At 41.7% G+C, this 16,456-nt stretch overlaps 1 protein-coding gene across 1 annotated transcript; it reads right to left on the bottom strand.

Annotated features, from left to right (window-relative positions):
- Window positions 1-510: 510 nt before the first annotated feature.
- znf407 (zinc finger protein 407) lies at window positions 511-15,918 on the bottom strand. Its single transcript, XM_067399396.1, has 9 exons — window positions 15,842-15,918; window positions 9,454-12,356; window positions 7,671-7,785; window positions 7,005-7,079; window positions 5,250-5,416; window positions 5,086-5,169; window positions 4,705-4,825; window positions 4,359-4,537; window positions 511-1,737 (listed from the first exon to the last, which is right to left on the bottom strand). The coding sequence occupies exons 2-9, from the start codon at window positions 12,290-12,292 to the stop codon at window positions 950-952; spliced, it is 4,368 nt and encodes a 1,455-aa protein (XP_067255497.1). The 5' UTR covers window positions 12,293-12,356; window positions 15,842-15,918; the 3' UTR covers window positions 511-949.
- Window positions 15,919-16,456: the final 538 nt, after the last annotated feature.

The following is a 16,456-nucleotide window of genomic DNA, read 5'->3' as shown; positions in this document are numbered from 1 at the left end:
TTCAGATTTCAGAATGAGCGCTTTGACATTTGCAGTAGGCTTGTGTGTACCTCGCTCACACTTTTAATAACTACTGACTTCAAATAAATAACCATTTACATGCTCAGGGCGTTTGCGTTGAACTGAAATCGGTAGCCTGACTTCGTCATACTCATATTCTAGGCAGAATGTGAGTCTGATACTGCTCCATTGCACTTGAATTATGGGGTGTCTTAACCGAACCAGTAAAAAAAAAAAAAAAACTCTGCACTCAATTGGATAGACCTACAACCAATCAGAGCAATGCAGTAAGTGACGCGGTAAGTTAAGTGTTCGTCATGCAGCATGTCTAATCGCGTAAGTACAGTGTTTATTTTGATGTTTACATTGATTCTGAATGAGTTTGAGGCTAAGGCTAAGAGAGTCATATACACCTAGGATGGCTTGAGGGTGGGTAAAGCTTGGGCTGATTTTCATTTGAAAGTGAACTAATCCTTTAACAAGCAAGTCAAACTCAGAAACATCAAATGGAAGTACACCTCCTTTACCAAAGAAAATCCCGAGGTTATATATATACTCATGTTTCACAGTTTTATTTATTTACTGATCATGCTGTCTGGAGATGTCCGGTCTTGAATCCATTTACTGCACCAGAAAAGGTATTTCAGCAAGCAAACATACATAAAGGAGTAGGAAAACAGAAGGTGTATGTTTAACAAGGTTTTCATTAGTAATCTAAACATCTACACACATTGAACTGAACAGAAATTCTGGTTATTAGCCTTTTGAAAAAGGATATATTGCATTTATACATATAAAATAAAAGAGTTGCTGTTGTATATAGAAGGGTGTTCGCAATCAAAAAACAAAAAAACATCCCAAAAAGTGTTGTGATGGGAAGTGACCCTGAGTTACTGTCTTAGAAGGAAGAAGAGTCGCCAGACTGAAGAGATCCACTCTCAATCGCTCATCATTCAGGACTAACTTCCGAGTAAACGATGGTCTCCTGTCCGGACGGATGCTCCACCGTGCCCTCGACGTGCAGGGTCGAGTCGTCCAGCTGCGTGACTATGTAATGAGTGCCCTCGTCATTGACGATCACTTGAGTGAGACCCTCCTTCATCATCAGCTGACTGGCTGCAAACTGCAGCACCTCCTGCATCTCCTCAGACGCGTGCTCATTGGCCGAGCCCATGACCACGCCCACCTCCGCCCTCTCCTCGTACTCCTGTGTCTGAGTCGGAGACGTCTGACCTTCACACTTCTCTCCCGGCAGCTGGTCGGACACTGTGGTGACGGTGATCTCTCCCTCTCTGGCGCCGCCCTGCTGGCCCAGCTCCGTCACGGCGCAGAGCAGAGCGTCCAGAGCGGAGGACGACTCGGACACAGTGTGCACAGCCTCCTCCTGCGCCCGCGCTTCTCCCGCGGCCTCTCCGGACGACTCCACCAGCACGTATCGAGTGGTCTGCCCTGCTGTAGACACGTCCCGGCTGGACGTGATGAGCTGCCCGTCCTCAGTGATGTGCAGCACTTCGCCCAGCTGACTGGACATGGCGAGAGTCTGCAGGGTGGCGGCGGCCGACTCCTCCAGGGCCTGATCGATGGCCACCTCCCCGCCGCCGTAACCCTGGATGATGATGACCTGCTGGAGCGCCTCGGAGCCCAGCTCGCTCTCGTCGGGGGCGAACGCCGCCTCGGCCTGGACGAAGGTCGCGCCCTGTCCCTTCAGACGACACTCGAACGACTTGGACACGATTCCTGACACAAACACAGGAGAGAAAGACACATTAAGGCTGTGTTCACTCGTGGAAGCTTTGGTGCGATTCATTTGAATAAGTGTGAACGCTGCCAAACAAGTGGACCTTTTCATGGGGTCCACTTCCAAATGAACTCTGGTGCAAATATGAACGAAACATGGACCAAAGTCATCTAAACTAACGTAAAACAGGACGTGATGTCACAAGATGTGACCCTAAACAGGACAGAACGCTCAGTCATGGTGTTTCTCGTCATAGTCGTGATGTTGCGGTTTAGTGTTGGAAACACCGTCTCCTCGCAGCAGATCTATATTTGTGACTCTTCACAAGTTCTCAACGGGTAAAAACACCAGCATATCTACACAAGTGCATTCATCTGACACACACAGCAAAGTGTACATCATAAAAGCCATGTTTTTTTGTTTTGCATCTTTAGGTTCGGTGGTAGAAATGACAGTATGAACTCTCAGCGAACCAGGACTAAATGTGTCATTTTCTTTTTTCCTAAGGCCCTGTTTCCACCTGGTATTAAGATGCGTTTTGGTCGATCGGATCACAAGTGGACGAGAGATACACGTTTACACCTGGTGTTTTAATCCGTCTCTTCTGTCCTGATTTCTTCGAGGGGAGGTCTATGGGTGGGTAAATGTATGGGTTTTTCAGATCTTTCGATCTAATGGACAAAATAAGCTCACGCAGTTTACATGTGACCCCGAAAGGAGACGACAGAGAAACACACGGAGAGCATCAGCTTTCATTTCTGCTCTGATAGTCACAATACCAGCTGACCGCAGTGAGTGTGTGCTAGAAATCAGGAATGATGGAGAACATTGTGCTTGGTACATTTTTTACTTTCAGCCAACAAAGTTTAAATCCCGTCTGGCTAAATCCTGTCTTGCTTCCCATAATGTTTATGCATCTAGTAGGTGAAGAGTAGACATCTTTTGTTGGCTGTTTGACCACATTCGATCACATGAGCATTTACACTATGAAAGCAATCCAGTCGAATGCGTTTTCGACTACCTCTGGAAGTGGGTGAAATTGGACAAGCTCAAAATGTTTTACACCCAGTTTACACCTGTATTTAGTGTCATCCACTTGTGATCTTAATCACAACACCAGGTGGAAACAGGGCCTGAGTGTATTCTGTAGCTCAATATGACCGCTTTATGACAGATTGATCCGTCAAAGTGCCCCATATTGCTTTTTGGGATATTCCCTTTCATGCAGTGTGTAATAGAGCTGTTTGTGAATGTAAAAGGTCTGGAAAGTGTCACAGATCAAAGTGCAGATCAATGGAGTTTTTGTCTCCCAAAAGAAAGAAGCGATTCTGAACTTCCTGAAAGAGACACCGGTAATTCCAGACTCACTTCCTGCTGAACCTATGTTTGTTTGTTACTAATTTGCATAATGCCAGCCTCTGGTCTTCACTGGCTGCACTCCATGTTATTGATGACAAAAATGTATAAATTTCTTTCCCCTTTATAATTTTATATCAATATGGTACAAGATTATCCTAATGTGATAAACAAATTAGGTCAAAAGCAGTCAAAGGCCCTGTTTCCTCCTGGTATTAAGATGCGTTTTGCTCGACAAGTGGACAGCAGTAAATACAGGTGAAAAAGTTTTGAGCTTGTCCACTTTCGACCACTTCCAGAGGTAGTTGAAAACACATTTGACCGGATTGTGTTCGTAGTGTAATCGCTCACGTGGTCGAATGTGTTCAAACAGACCGTCTACTCTCCACCTACTGACCTAACATTATGAGAAGCGCTCTAGCCAGACGGGATTTAAACTTTATCAGCTGAAGACCCAAGTTTGGTTTGAAGATGAAAAATGTACCAAGCACAATGTTCTCTCACCGTTCCTGATTTCTAGCACACACTAGCACTGTCGGAGCAGAAATAAAAGCTGATGCTCTCCGTGTGTTTCTCTGTTGTCTCCTTTCGGGTTCACATGTAAATTGCACAAGCAGGACAGAAGAGACGGATTAAAACACCAGGTGTAAACGGGAATGTGTCTGCCTCGTCTGATTGTGATCTGATCGACCAAAACGCATTTAATACCAGGTGGAAACAGGGCCTTAAAGTAGTTGGAGTGCATAAAATGTGTAATGTAATAGATTAAGTACAATTTTTGTCATAAACAGTAGTGGACAAAAGTGGATATTTGTTTTTAATGAGTTTTTAAGTTCAAAATATGAGGAATATATTTTATATATTTTTTAAATTTTCTAAATATGAGTGAAGAACAAAACATTAAACTTGGTTAAGGTATTTATCTGACAGAATGATTTGGGAAAAAGGCAAGCTACAGCTACAGGTTTTAATTTACTATGCAAAAAATGCAAATAAAACCAAAAAGCTGACAGGAAAAAGCACTGAATACAACATAACCAGTTATTAATATTTGGTTCTCTCTGGTTTTTGCATGTGTTCATAATTTCTTTGTATGATGGACTGGACGCATTTATAATCATATTTGGAAAAGGGTGAAGGTGTCAGTTTTCCCAGGCCGAACGTCACTTTTGACCTATATATATGAAATCAGGTTATGCTGTTAAACTCTGACTGGCTGTTTAAAAGAAAGACGAAAGAGACGACGAGAAGACAGACGCAGTACCTGCATGCAGGTAAGCCAGGTCTGGGTTCTCAATGTCAGGGTGCGTCTCTTTCAGGTGGTTCCTGAAGTCCATGGGGGCGTTGGTGGCGTAGCTGCACTTGGGACAGTTGTACATCTTCACCCCCTCATGCTTGCCTGTGTGCAGGATGTGTTTACGGATGTTCTCCGCGCAGTTCGATCTGACAATACAAACAACAAGTGTTCAACAAGACAAGAGGAGAAGCAAACAGGAAACACAATTTAATTAATTATGTTAGTTCTTATTATGTTTCAGCATTGATAATAATCAGATATGTTTCTTGAGCAGCAAATCAGCGTAAGAGTCATGTGACTGCGCGTGTCATACCTGTAGTCGCACCAGGGGCAGCGGTAGGGCTTCTCGCCCGTGTGCACACGCTTGTGCCGCGTCAGGTGGGACTGTGTGGTTGACGCGAAGTTGCACAGCTGACACTTGAAGGGTCGCTCGCCTGCAGCAAACACAGCACAGGTCCAAACATCAGCTGTTGTATCGGTCCACAACACCTACAAATCTATGAAGCTTGTTGAGCTATTTTTTAATTTCAAACAAGGCTTTGTCAAGCCAAAGTTTAAGTTAAAAATGACAGTTTCTTTGCATTTCGATTCATTTTAATTCTACCTCTGTATGCAAATCTGAAATGCAATTCTGCATCCTCTTATGTTCAATTCAAATTCAGGAACGCATCTTGAATCTCAGTTTAATGTGTACCTGTGTGCTGGCGGCGGTGTTTGGTCAGAGCGTGACGGGTTCCTCCGGCAAACCCGCAGAGATCACAGAGGAAAGACTTCTCTCCTGACACAAACACACAGAGATCAGCACTGGAGGACAGACAAGCTCTTTCTGGAGCCAGGCGTGTGTGTGTGTGTGTGTACCTGTGTGTGTCCTGTGATGGTCCTTCATGGCAGAGAGGGTCAGGAAGGAGTAATGACACGAGGGCCATCCGCACTTGAAGGGTTTGTCTCCCGTGTGCAGCTTCATGTGGTTGTTCAGAGCCCATTTCTCACTGAAGGTGCGCTCACACAGATCACACTCAAACTTCCTACAGCAGAGAACATATAACCAATAAACCACTGCGTTCAGCCACAGTTCTTACTCTGACATTTAAAGAGCACCTTTCTGCTGTTTTCATCTGTCTTTAGTGTGTAATGTTGCTGTTTGAGCATGAAGAAGTCCCTCCAGCAGGAGTTCTTCTCTATATCAGTGTCAGTGTTTCTGAAACGCCTCCATTGAGTTTCTTCACAATATTCCTCATTTAAACTGTCCTGAGGTAGCTTTAACAGCATCAGTAGTGTAATACTTAGTTTATAATCAGATCATTGTCACTGAAATAGTCAGGCTTAGCATTAATTTAGTTATTCAAACGTAACATGCATAAAAAAGACGTGTCCCTCAGTAGTGTTCCTCAGAAAAATTCAATTCGACCATCAGTTTTCATACTTTTGTGTGATAAAAAGCCTCAACACACTGTAAATGACAGATTTACTGCACACCTTAGTTAGATTCATTGAATAAAATGTGAGTTTCAGAAGTGTGATCTTGCGCTGCACTGACAGCTTCAGTGATTATAAAGAGAGAGCGGCGCTCGCTTCGGTGTCATTCGTGCGCAAGAAAAGTTATTGTTTTTCATGAGATTTTATGAGTACTTCATACTTCACCTTGACAAAATGTATTTTTAATCTTGATTTTATGTTTAATATTTATTCAAAAGCGAAATGTGGAAAAAAAAATTATTACAGGAAATGGCTAATATGAGCCAATAAATGCTCCCCTGCTGCCATCTACTGGTTATAGTGGTAATTAACGTCTTTATTTATTTTTAAATAAAAGTGTTTTCTTTAAAATGTTGGATTTCCTACATCTTTAAATGTCGGTTTTACAATGGGGACAATCTCAGACGGATGAACAAATAATGTTTTTTGGTCATCACATTAAGAATAACATTTGAAGTGCTGGAAAAATGTTGCATGCGCGTGTCTAATTAGTTTCTTATTCAAGCGTTCCCATTAGCTTCGTCTTTACTGCAATCAATAAAACTGGTTTATTGGCAAATTAGGTGTGATAACTGCATTAAAATATAAATGCAACATAAAAAGTCGTTGGTTTTGTGTCGATGTACAGTAGGGCTGCAACGATTAATCGCGATTAATCGTTTGCAAAATAAAAGTCTGTGTTTACGTAATATATATGTGTGTGTTCTGTGTATAATAATTATTTATATATAAATACACACACATTCATGTATATATTTAAGAAAAATGTTATATTTATATATAAAATATTTATGTTTATATGTAATATAAAATATATATAAATATATATATTTATAATACATGCATATATTTCTAAACTTTATACCTGTATGTGTGTGTATTTATATATACATAATTATTATACACAGAACACATACATGTATATTCCGTAAACACAGACTTTTATTTTGCAAACGATTAATCGCGATTAATCGTTGCAGCCCTAATGTACAGCAAGTACAGAATGACAGCTAATAGTTCACCGGAAATACCCAAACTTGCTTAACAAAAAGCAGGAAGTAACCGTTCATATGGTCAATTAGTCATTATAGGCATATCAGTATTGGCCAGTACAGAAGTGTATGGGTGGTTCAGAACCTCTCTTTGGGCTGACCCAGTCCATGCTTTCCCAGCAGATGAGTGTTGAGATGCTTCTTCATCACAAATGCCCATCTGTGACACACAGGTATAAGACATTTAAATACGGAAATAAAACCAGAGATATATACTCTTGATTGAAGGATTCAGAGGACAGATTTTGATCCTAGCCTTTACAATTCCAGAGTTATGAACCAAAAGACAAATGGTGATAATGGAAATTATACTGGATTGAACAAGTTTTGTATGCTTTATGCAAACCCATTAATATCACCAATACAGTGCACCAAACACCCTTTTAAAAGGGTGTATTAACTAGTTTAAAACTAATAAATTCAATTCAAACTTTGAAATCAAACTTCAATGAGCTGCGAAGGCTATTACGTAATGATTTACCCCATATCTAGTGTCCGAGATGTCTTGATCCTCTTACAATATAAATATGATTCAGCATATAGAGTAATTCCTTCCATTTCATAACCAAAATGGAGCATACTGCAGCCGTCTCTTTTGGCTTGTTTACTTGGGGCGTTTGTAGGACACTAAGGCAAAACTGCTTCAAATATGTATCGTAAAAACACAAATACAGTAAGCAATCATTTAGCTGAGATAACTGTAATTACAATATTTCAGACATGGATTTCAGGCCGTGTCTCGTGAACTCACCCACAGATGTGACACTTGTACTCTCTCATGCCCAGATGTCTCTTCACATGGTTGCGCGCGTCGCCCAGCTGAGCGGTGGCAAAGTTACAGATCTTGCACATGAACGGTTTAGATCCTGTAGAGGAAAATACAACAAAAAATTCTTCTCATACGTTGTTTCCGTCCAGCGCTTCCAGGTTCATCGTCAGAACGCCGACTCATTATTGGCCGGCTCACATGATCAGATTCGGCCAATACTGAGCCGGCATTCAGACGTAAACACGGAAGCTTCACTGTGTTACTGCGTCACCTGCGTAAGGATAATGACATGGAAGAGAAGAGATTGTGAAGTGGTTATTTTTGTTTTGTTTTTGCACACAGAAAGTATTCTCGTCTCTTCATAACATTAAGGTTGAACCACTGCAGTCACATGACTGTTTAAACGATGTCTTTAGTTCCTTTCTGGACCTTGAAAGGTCTAATGACATTGCTGCCTGTGTGTGCTTCAGAAACCCTCAGATTTCATCAAAATATCTTAATTTGTGTTCTGAAGATTAACAAAGGCCTTACAGGTGTGGAACAACTTGAGGGTGAGTAATTAATGATTAATATTGGATTGGATAATAATAAACTTAAATACATTTTTCCCGAAGATGGTTTCTGTCATTTTAGGTATTTCTTATTAAAGGGATAGTTCACCCAAAAATGAAAATTTGATGTTTATCTGCTTACCCCCAGTGCATCCAAGATGTAGGTGACTTTGTTTCTTCAGTAGAACACAAATGATGATTTTTAACTGCAACCGTTACCGTCTGTCAGTCAAATAATGCGAGTGGATGGGAACCTCTACTATAAGAGTAAATAAAACTTGCATAGACAAATCCAAATTAAACCCTGCGGCTTGTGACGACACATTAATGTCCTAAGACACGAAACGATCGGTTTGTGCGAGAAACCGAACATTATTTATATAATTTTTACCTCTAATACACCACTATGTCCAACTTCGTTCAGCTTCCTGTTAGTGAGGTCAAAAAACGCGTTCTGAAGATGGAAGTGATGTCTCGCCCATATACTTCAATGAGCGCGAGACATCACTTCCGTTGTCAGAGCGCGATCAGACCTCACTAGCCGGAAGCTGAACGCAGTTGGACATAGTGGTGTATTAGAGGTAAAAAATTATATAAATACTGTTCGGTTTCTCGCACAAACCGATCGTTTCGTGTCTTAGGACATCAATGTGAAGTTTTTTCGACTCTTATTGTTCAAGTTCCCAATCACTGCTATTATTTGACTGACAGACGGCAGCGGTTGCAGTTAAAAATCATCATTTGCGTTCAACTGAAGAAACAAAGTCACCTACATCTTGGATGCACTGGGGGTAAGCAGATAAACATCACATTTTCATTTTTGGGTGAACTATCCCTTGGTGATAAACATGTTTTAGTTACATATTTGATGCTCTAAAAATGTCTGTGATGTCATGATTGACAGCTATGCTAGCGAATGAGTCTGTAGGAGTGGGAGTGTGGGCGGGGCCTTGATTCCACGGCTCCACCTCACAAGACTCAGATGTCAACGGCCATTTTTGGGATATTTTGGAAGGAAGTGGAGACACATCGTCCATCTTTTTTTACAGTCTATAGTAGTGTTGACAAAAGTGCCAACTTCATCTTAAAAATGTAACGATTCCAACATTTGCAAGAAATTACCAAGAAAGTAACTAAATGCTAGTAAATATTTTGATGGTTAAATAATTAACAAAACATCCTGTATGTGACGGCAAAGACAGAGGGAGGCATACCTGTGTGTGTGCGAACGTGAGCCAGGAAGGCCATGGAGTTGCTGCTCTTGCACACTTTACCGCAGTACTTGCAAACACTGCCCTGGTTCTCCTGCCGCTCTCGGTTGATCTGCTCCGTATCCTCTATTACATATTTGTTCACTTCTCTCAGCAGTTCCTCGTGTTTCTCTTTGATATGCACAAACAGTTCCTGCTCGGTTTGGCAGGGCTCACTGCATCGGACGCATTTAAAGCTGGCGCCTCCGTCCGGAAGATCTTCAACGCTCCCGTGCTCGTTGCGCATGTGTGCTGCACTGCTCAAGTGCTGCTGTAGGTTACTCTCTGTGTAGAAGGACTTTCCACAAAGCAAGCAATGGAAATGCTTCTCTTTGGATGGATGCTTCATGGAGATATGAACATTCAGGCCACTTATGCCATCAGCCAAAAATCCACAGTCCTCACAGCGGATCCGAGGAATTGCTTTGGCAGTCTTTGTCTCGGATCCACTCAGGGTTTTGGGCTTTCTGGTGCCCTGCTGATGTGATGCGCCTGTAGTTTGTTCTCCGTCATGTGGTGTCTGCTTGTGCTCTTCTAATGTTTTTAAAGGAAAGATGCAACCATCAAACTGTATTCCTCTAAGGTGTTTCTCACTAGAGGCACTGTCATCTCCTAAGTCAGCAATTTCTTCCTCCTCAAACACGTTTTCCTCATCCATATCCTCCAGCATTGCGTCTTTCTCCATCGTCACTGACTGGTCCACGTCAGACTCGTTTGATTCCATTGGATTAGTTGAGGATTCTTGGTTGTCTTTGGAAGTATTCGCTCCATCTTCATTTGCACAACTCTGCTCATCTGTCTTTAGCGAATGCTCTGCATCTTCAGTCGTGGTGCTCGCAGGTGTCAGAACAGAGCTGTCACAGACCTCCTCTGATCCTGCGACTGTCTCTGGGTCTTCAGAGCCGGGCTTGTTAACACTGTTAAAGCTTCGGTTGGGTCTCTTCAGGTAACCCTCGCGTTTCTGCTTGTGTTTTTCTGTTGCCATGTGCCTAAACATCTCTCTACGGGTCACGGTGTAGTAGCTACATGCTAGACAAACAAACTCAAAGTCTTTGGTGTGCTTGCGTCGCACGTGGAGAGCAAGAGACGGAGTTGAGTGAGCGACAAAGTCACACTGAGAGCAGATGTTCCCCAAGTCATTCTTGCTTTTCTTGCACGGCACACCGGAGGGATCTGTGTCCGCTTCAATAGTCGTCTCAATCTCTGCTACTCCGTCACCTAGTTCTGCCTCAGCGTTCTTTGCTTGACTCGGCTGCTCAGCGTCTAGCAGAACGACCCCACTCTCTTCACTTCCGGCCGCTTGCATTTTGTTGACGTGCTTTTTAGTTTCACAGTGGCGGTCCATGTCGCCTTTGGTCACACAGTAGTAGTTGCACAGCTTACAGACGAAGCTGTACATCCGGCTATGCCTGCGCCGTATGTGAACGCTGAGGTTGGTGGCATTGGAAGCAACGAGCCCACAGTGACTACAAACGGTCTCGTTAGATGTCTTCGGTCTGCCTCGTTTCCGTTTGTGAGCAGAACCTTTCCTCGCGGCTTCAGCCGGCTCTTCCGCATCCTGAACCTCCATTGCTTCATGAGGGTCTCCGTCCTCCCTTTGATCTGAGAGAATCACAAGGATTTTTTCAACACAGTCTTTAAACAGAGAGCTGATGTTCTTCTCTTTGGCCACCTGTTGGTGGGCTTCTTCTGACAGGTGGACCTCCATGGCTTCTGTGGTGCTGGTGTAGTAATGGCAGACCCTACAGTGGAAACGGTGCTCCGATGGATGACGCGTTTTAATGTGCTGCGCTAACATTACAGAGTTGTCGGCTGTGAAGTCGCACCTACTGCACTGATGCCGTGACCTGCCTTCAGTCGCAGGCATCACCTTCGCTGATGGCGTCTTCTCTGGCGTCTTTAATGAATCCTGATTGTCTAACATCTCCGGGTTGCGTTTATTGCTCATGCAGTGCTTCTCATGATCACACTCTGTAACACAAGAACAGCTACCAAGATCGCAGGAGTCATTCTTTTTTTTATTATGCTGCCGTTTAATATGCTTTTCTGGTGCATCTAAGAATTCATGTACACAAGCATTAGGCTTTGAATTCTCACCATGTCCATCCGTTACACCATTTTTATTGCTTTTCACTTTACTTTCCGAATCAAAACTGCAGTCTGCTTGTGTATCACTGCCATCTTTAACAGCCTCATTGGCGTCTTCACCATCCTTTCCTGATCTACATGAAGTGGGCTCAACTATTTCCAGCAGCATCTGAGTGGGACTGGTTCTTCCATCCTCAGAGGAACCAACATACTTCTCCGATAGTACCGCCTCATCTGCAAAGGGTTGATTTGTACGTTTGCTCTCTGTTTGAACCATGCAGGCATCTGATTGTTTGTCTTCCTCTGCCAGAGATGCAGAAGCATCTCTTTCTTGTAACTGTGGTGCGTCTTGCAAAGAACTCAACCCTGGTGCAACTACTGTGTTGTTCTGTGAGCCTCCTTTATGAGAGTGTTTCCTCGTTGAGTGAATTTTCAGTGCAGTTTGAGTTTTTGCAACAAAATTGCAAAGTGAACAAGCCAAAGCATCGATTGTTTGTGGAGAGCCACATTCTTTAGACTGCTCCTCCACTGTAGCCGTCCCAGCATGCTCAGTTTCTTCTACAACATATCCATCTCCAGACTCATCAGATGCTTTAGCACTTTCAGGTGCAGATGAAACGTCTCCTTTGCCAGTATCATTGGACTTTTCCTTAGATTGGTCCTTGTCCTTCAAAATCTCCTTTCCAGATCTTAATTTCCGTTTTGGATTATCCATGTTGCTGTCGGTTCACATGCAATAATCACTAGAAGGATCCATGGACCTTTCTGTGAAAAAAGTGCTGTGAAAATAATGAACATGTAAGTAAATATAATAATAATCCCTGTAAATTATTACACTGTGTTAATATTGTTTTTGTACACGTTAAAATACAAGTGCACCGATACCAATTCATAAAGGCCATCACAGGTAGTCTTAAATCTCATGCCAGGTTCAGACTACATGATATCAGCGTGATTCTGGCACGATCCGTTGGACATAGAGTGTCGTGGTGATTCATAAACGACAATGGGCATCGGGACACAAGAATGAGGGGTGGATCTAGAAAATCTTTTATGGGGTGGCATGAGGACTGTGAGGGGTGGCAACACCAAAGCAAGCATTCAATCATCTATACTACATACTATAATTAAAAACAACATACAGCCTCAAGCTCCAAGCACCAATGGCCCATGTGAATGATTAGCGATCCAGCTGAAATGTATCTTATGATTCAAGTTGGAAAAGTCCATCTTGAATCTTCAATGAAAGTTAAAGTTTGATGAAACAGGCAACAGATACACACAGATGTCAAAAGGGCCAACTGAATTTAAAAGGAAATCACTCCCTCTTACTGATTAAAAGAGAAGTAAAAAATGAACTAGATCGATGCATTTATATCCACTGAAAAGGATGGAAACTGATAGAAAAACGTGTAGTCTGACATGTTACTTGTCCACGACACAAGAATTTAGGAGTCAAAAATCACATAATCTGACACTCTCGTAACAGAAAACAATATTGTGTAGTCTGAACCTGGCATTAGACACCTAGGGCCAGATTCACAAAAATCTTCTTAAAGGGGTCATGAATTGAGAAATCAACTTTTCCTTGAGCTTTTGATATATAAGAGCTCATCGTACTATAAGAATATCCTGTAAGTTTCAGAACTGAAATCTTCCTTGTTAGTCCAATAAAAGCTTTTATTGACACCAGACCCAGAAAACGACTGATCCTGGGATGTGTCTATAGATGGTGAAACTCCGCCTCCACTGAAGAAACCAACGCCCACTTCATCATCACAGCATTAGCCCCGCCCACTGGTGTGTTAGTGAGGAGGAGGAGAGAAGAGCGATACAGGACTAAAATAACATTACCTTTCAAAGCATCCTAATGCAGGAATATGATTATTTATTTCCATTAATGTGAATGTCTCAGTTGAGCTTTATTTATTTGTGTTCGGTTCATTTCACTGTGGATTCTTTGGTTAATCAATCACATTTCGGACCAAACAGACTTTTACGATATGAACTCGACAGTAATGCAACATCACGTCAGTAACTGTGTTCATTCTAATGCCTGATCTGATATTAAAGATTCATGTACAGTCACATGATCTTTGTCTGTGTGTCAGTAAATCAAACCAGCGACTAAACGCTCAACTACACCTTGTTTCTCTTAGTATGATGAAAATAATCTGAAGTCTCACACAGACACGCCCCAGAGTATTCAAATCAGAGGGATAAAATCAGGGCAGGAAAAATGCCTTTTATTTCTAAATTATGACCATTTTTGATGCAAAAAGCATACTAACATTATAAGTGCACCCAGGAAACATTATAAAACAATAAAACAACACAGCTCATGACCACTTTAAAGAAGTTGAGAAATTTCTTAAGACAAATTCCAAGAGTTTAGTGTATCTGCGCACTGCTATAGTGAACAATCTCCTGCTCATTGCTGCCGAAAATTATCTCGATCGAAACATTATCGATCATTGGCGTCACTTCAGTGTACGCATACACATCCCTAGAAATAGTAATATTTATAATATGTGGCTAATGTTATGTTGTAATGCTTAATTACAGTTTTTTGAAATTGCTTACACACTAAAAGTGGTACTTGAGGCCCATTCAGTGAAACCATTCACTCAAACTCCTGATCTTCAGAGCAAGTCTGCAAAACTACAAGCACATTACATGCTTTAAACTCAAAACAAACTCTAAACAGACATTACACACATCGCTCAAAACTAACAGCTCTTGTGTTTCATTTGGGAAACACTGTCATTTAAATGCCACAGTCATTTACTGATTACTTACACCCAGTGATCGTGTGTGAAAACACCTGAATGAAGTGTTCGCTTTTGAAAGATATGTGTGATGTTTTGCATGTTGTGTGTGTTTTATGGTTTTGTGTGTAGAGTTTAAAAAAAATTAATTTGCAACCATAAATTTGTAAACAAAAACAATGAATGCATTAAACATCTCCATTGTGTACTTAATACAAGCGAACGTACATAAAGCACTCAGATATGAGGTTCATTCTCGCGTTTGACCTTCCACAGCCACCAATGGGGTTTGTTCTCGCGCGCTGAGCTTCTGTTTACTTTCGCTCATCAATCTGTTTATATGTGAGTAAACGCCTCAATTAAACCTGTTCATCATATAAAGGTCATTGAATAATCATGCAACTTCTCCTGATAAACACTGCGCAATCCGTCATTCCCAGAACCGGAAGTGCCACATAATTTAAAGCGCAGTAAGCTTGTTCGGAAAATGGTTGGATGGTTTTTAAGCAAAAACAAGGAACTCTTTGGAGTACTTCAAGTGATGATAATAGTATAGAAACATCTGATGTTTATTAGTGTGTATGCGTGTGGGTTTATCACAATATCCTCCTGTAAAGGGCTGTTTCTGAAGGCACAAACTCGACCTTTGACCTCCGCTCTCTATGTGAATAAGTCAGAAGATACTTTTGGTATTTCATCAAAATAATATGATACAATAAAATAATAAATAATTACATGACACATAGGAGGATGTGAAATGAGCACCTGAACTGTACATCCTCTATTTAAATTAAATGACTGTAAAAACACAATCCTCATGACATTCTGACAGATCAGTAACTCTGAACTCGAGACTTTACAGTGTAAACTGAACTTTTTAATGCAGTATGTGTTCAGTACGCTATTTTAATCCAGTTTGACTGTCACTTTAATCTAGCTTCTCTTTATAATGAACTAAAAACATCTTAATACCCACTGATAATACACAGAAACTCATCTGTAGTGACTGTCTCTGCGCTGAACCTCAAAACGATTCATTATTTCGTCGAAATTTAACACGACTAGCGCGTGTCGTCATGATTAAGAGCTTCATATGTGCGTGTTTTGTTTGGATGACACAGTTTGTTTCGGGAAGACGACTGAAAAACGTAAATTATTAATATTAAACTTTAATTTTTGTTTATCTTTTCTCTCTTACATGAAACAGTTTAACTCTACTTCCTACTAGCGTGACTGTTGCTGGCGTGAGTTCTGTCCAATCAAAAGGCCAGTTTCTCGCGTTCGTCCAATCGAAACACGGGAGAGGCGGGATTTCGCTCGAGTGCTGGAAACGACGGAGGCACAGAGGCCCCAAAAGCGCATCATACGCGACTCACAATTCCTCCACATTACGCGCTGCTGAGCGACAGTAACAAAGTTAACATCCATGTTTCACGCTTCTAAACATCTGATCTGTGTTCACGTCGCCAATAAAAGTCATGTTTTAATGTCATTACCTGAAATGTTGCTCGTATTCCCTCACTTCGCGCGTTCTGCTCTTGGTCACAAACGGCGCACCGTAGTCTGCTAGCTGTTACGTCACAAGAGGCTCGAGCGCAGCCAGAGCTCTTCTTGAAGGAGGAGACGGGAAACTCAAAGCGGTTCATGTGGATCACGTGCTCTAATCGAGACGCGAATGACTCAAAACACAACAGGCTGGCGGCACCTGCTGGTCAAAATGGTGTATAACCGCAACGAAAACAGCCCAAACACACTTTCAGTAAATACCTGTGAAATGTGTAGTGCTCGTTGTGTGTGTTATTAGGCTGGGCATGGCAAACTACACCAATTAGAAGTTAAATATAATTCTCATTACAGTATTAGAATTCATTAAATTAATTAAAAATGAACCTACGTTGCAAAAACAGACCGAGATCAGGTAAAGCTGATTCACTGCATTAACGCCATCTGGCGGTTAATCATCAGAATTTTAAAATGTTTCGTAACAGTATGACATAACGCAGCCTCGACTGATGAAATCACGTGACTTTGCGAGTTTAGGCTCGTTTGAGGTGTTTCACTGCACCTGTCTTTCTCAGAAGGAATCAAAAGCCCCTCTCAACAATAATACT

The sequence above is a fragment of the Chanodichthys erythropterus genome, chromosome 2 (genome assembly GCF_024489055.1).
Source record: "Chanodichthys erythropterus isolate Z2021 chromosome 2, ASM2448905v1, whole genome shotgun sequence".
NCBI classification, from domain to species: Eukaryota; Metazoa; Chordata; class Actinopteri; order Cypriniformes; family Xenocyprididae; genus Chanodichthys; species Chanodichthys erythropterus.
This window is presented reverse-complemented; position numbering and strand designations above follow the sequence as displayed.

Coding starts and splice junctions, on each gene's coding strand:
- znf407 (XM_067399396.1), bottom strand. CDS start 12,292: ATGGATAATCCAAAACGGAAATTAAGATCTGGAAAGGAGATTTTGAAG. Junction 5,417..7,004: donor CTGGGTCAGCCCAAAGAGAG/GTTCTGAACCAC, acceptor TCTCTGCTGTAG/GAAGTTTGAGTGTGATCTGT. Junction 5,170..5,249: donor CCATCACAGGACACACACAG/GTACACACACAC, acceptor TGTTTGTGTCAG/GAGAGAAGTCTTTCCTCTGT.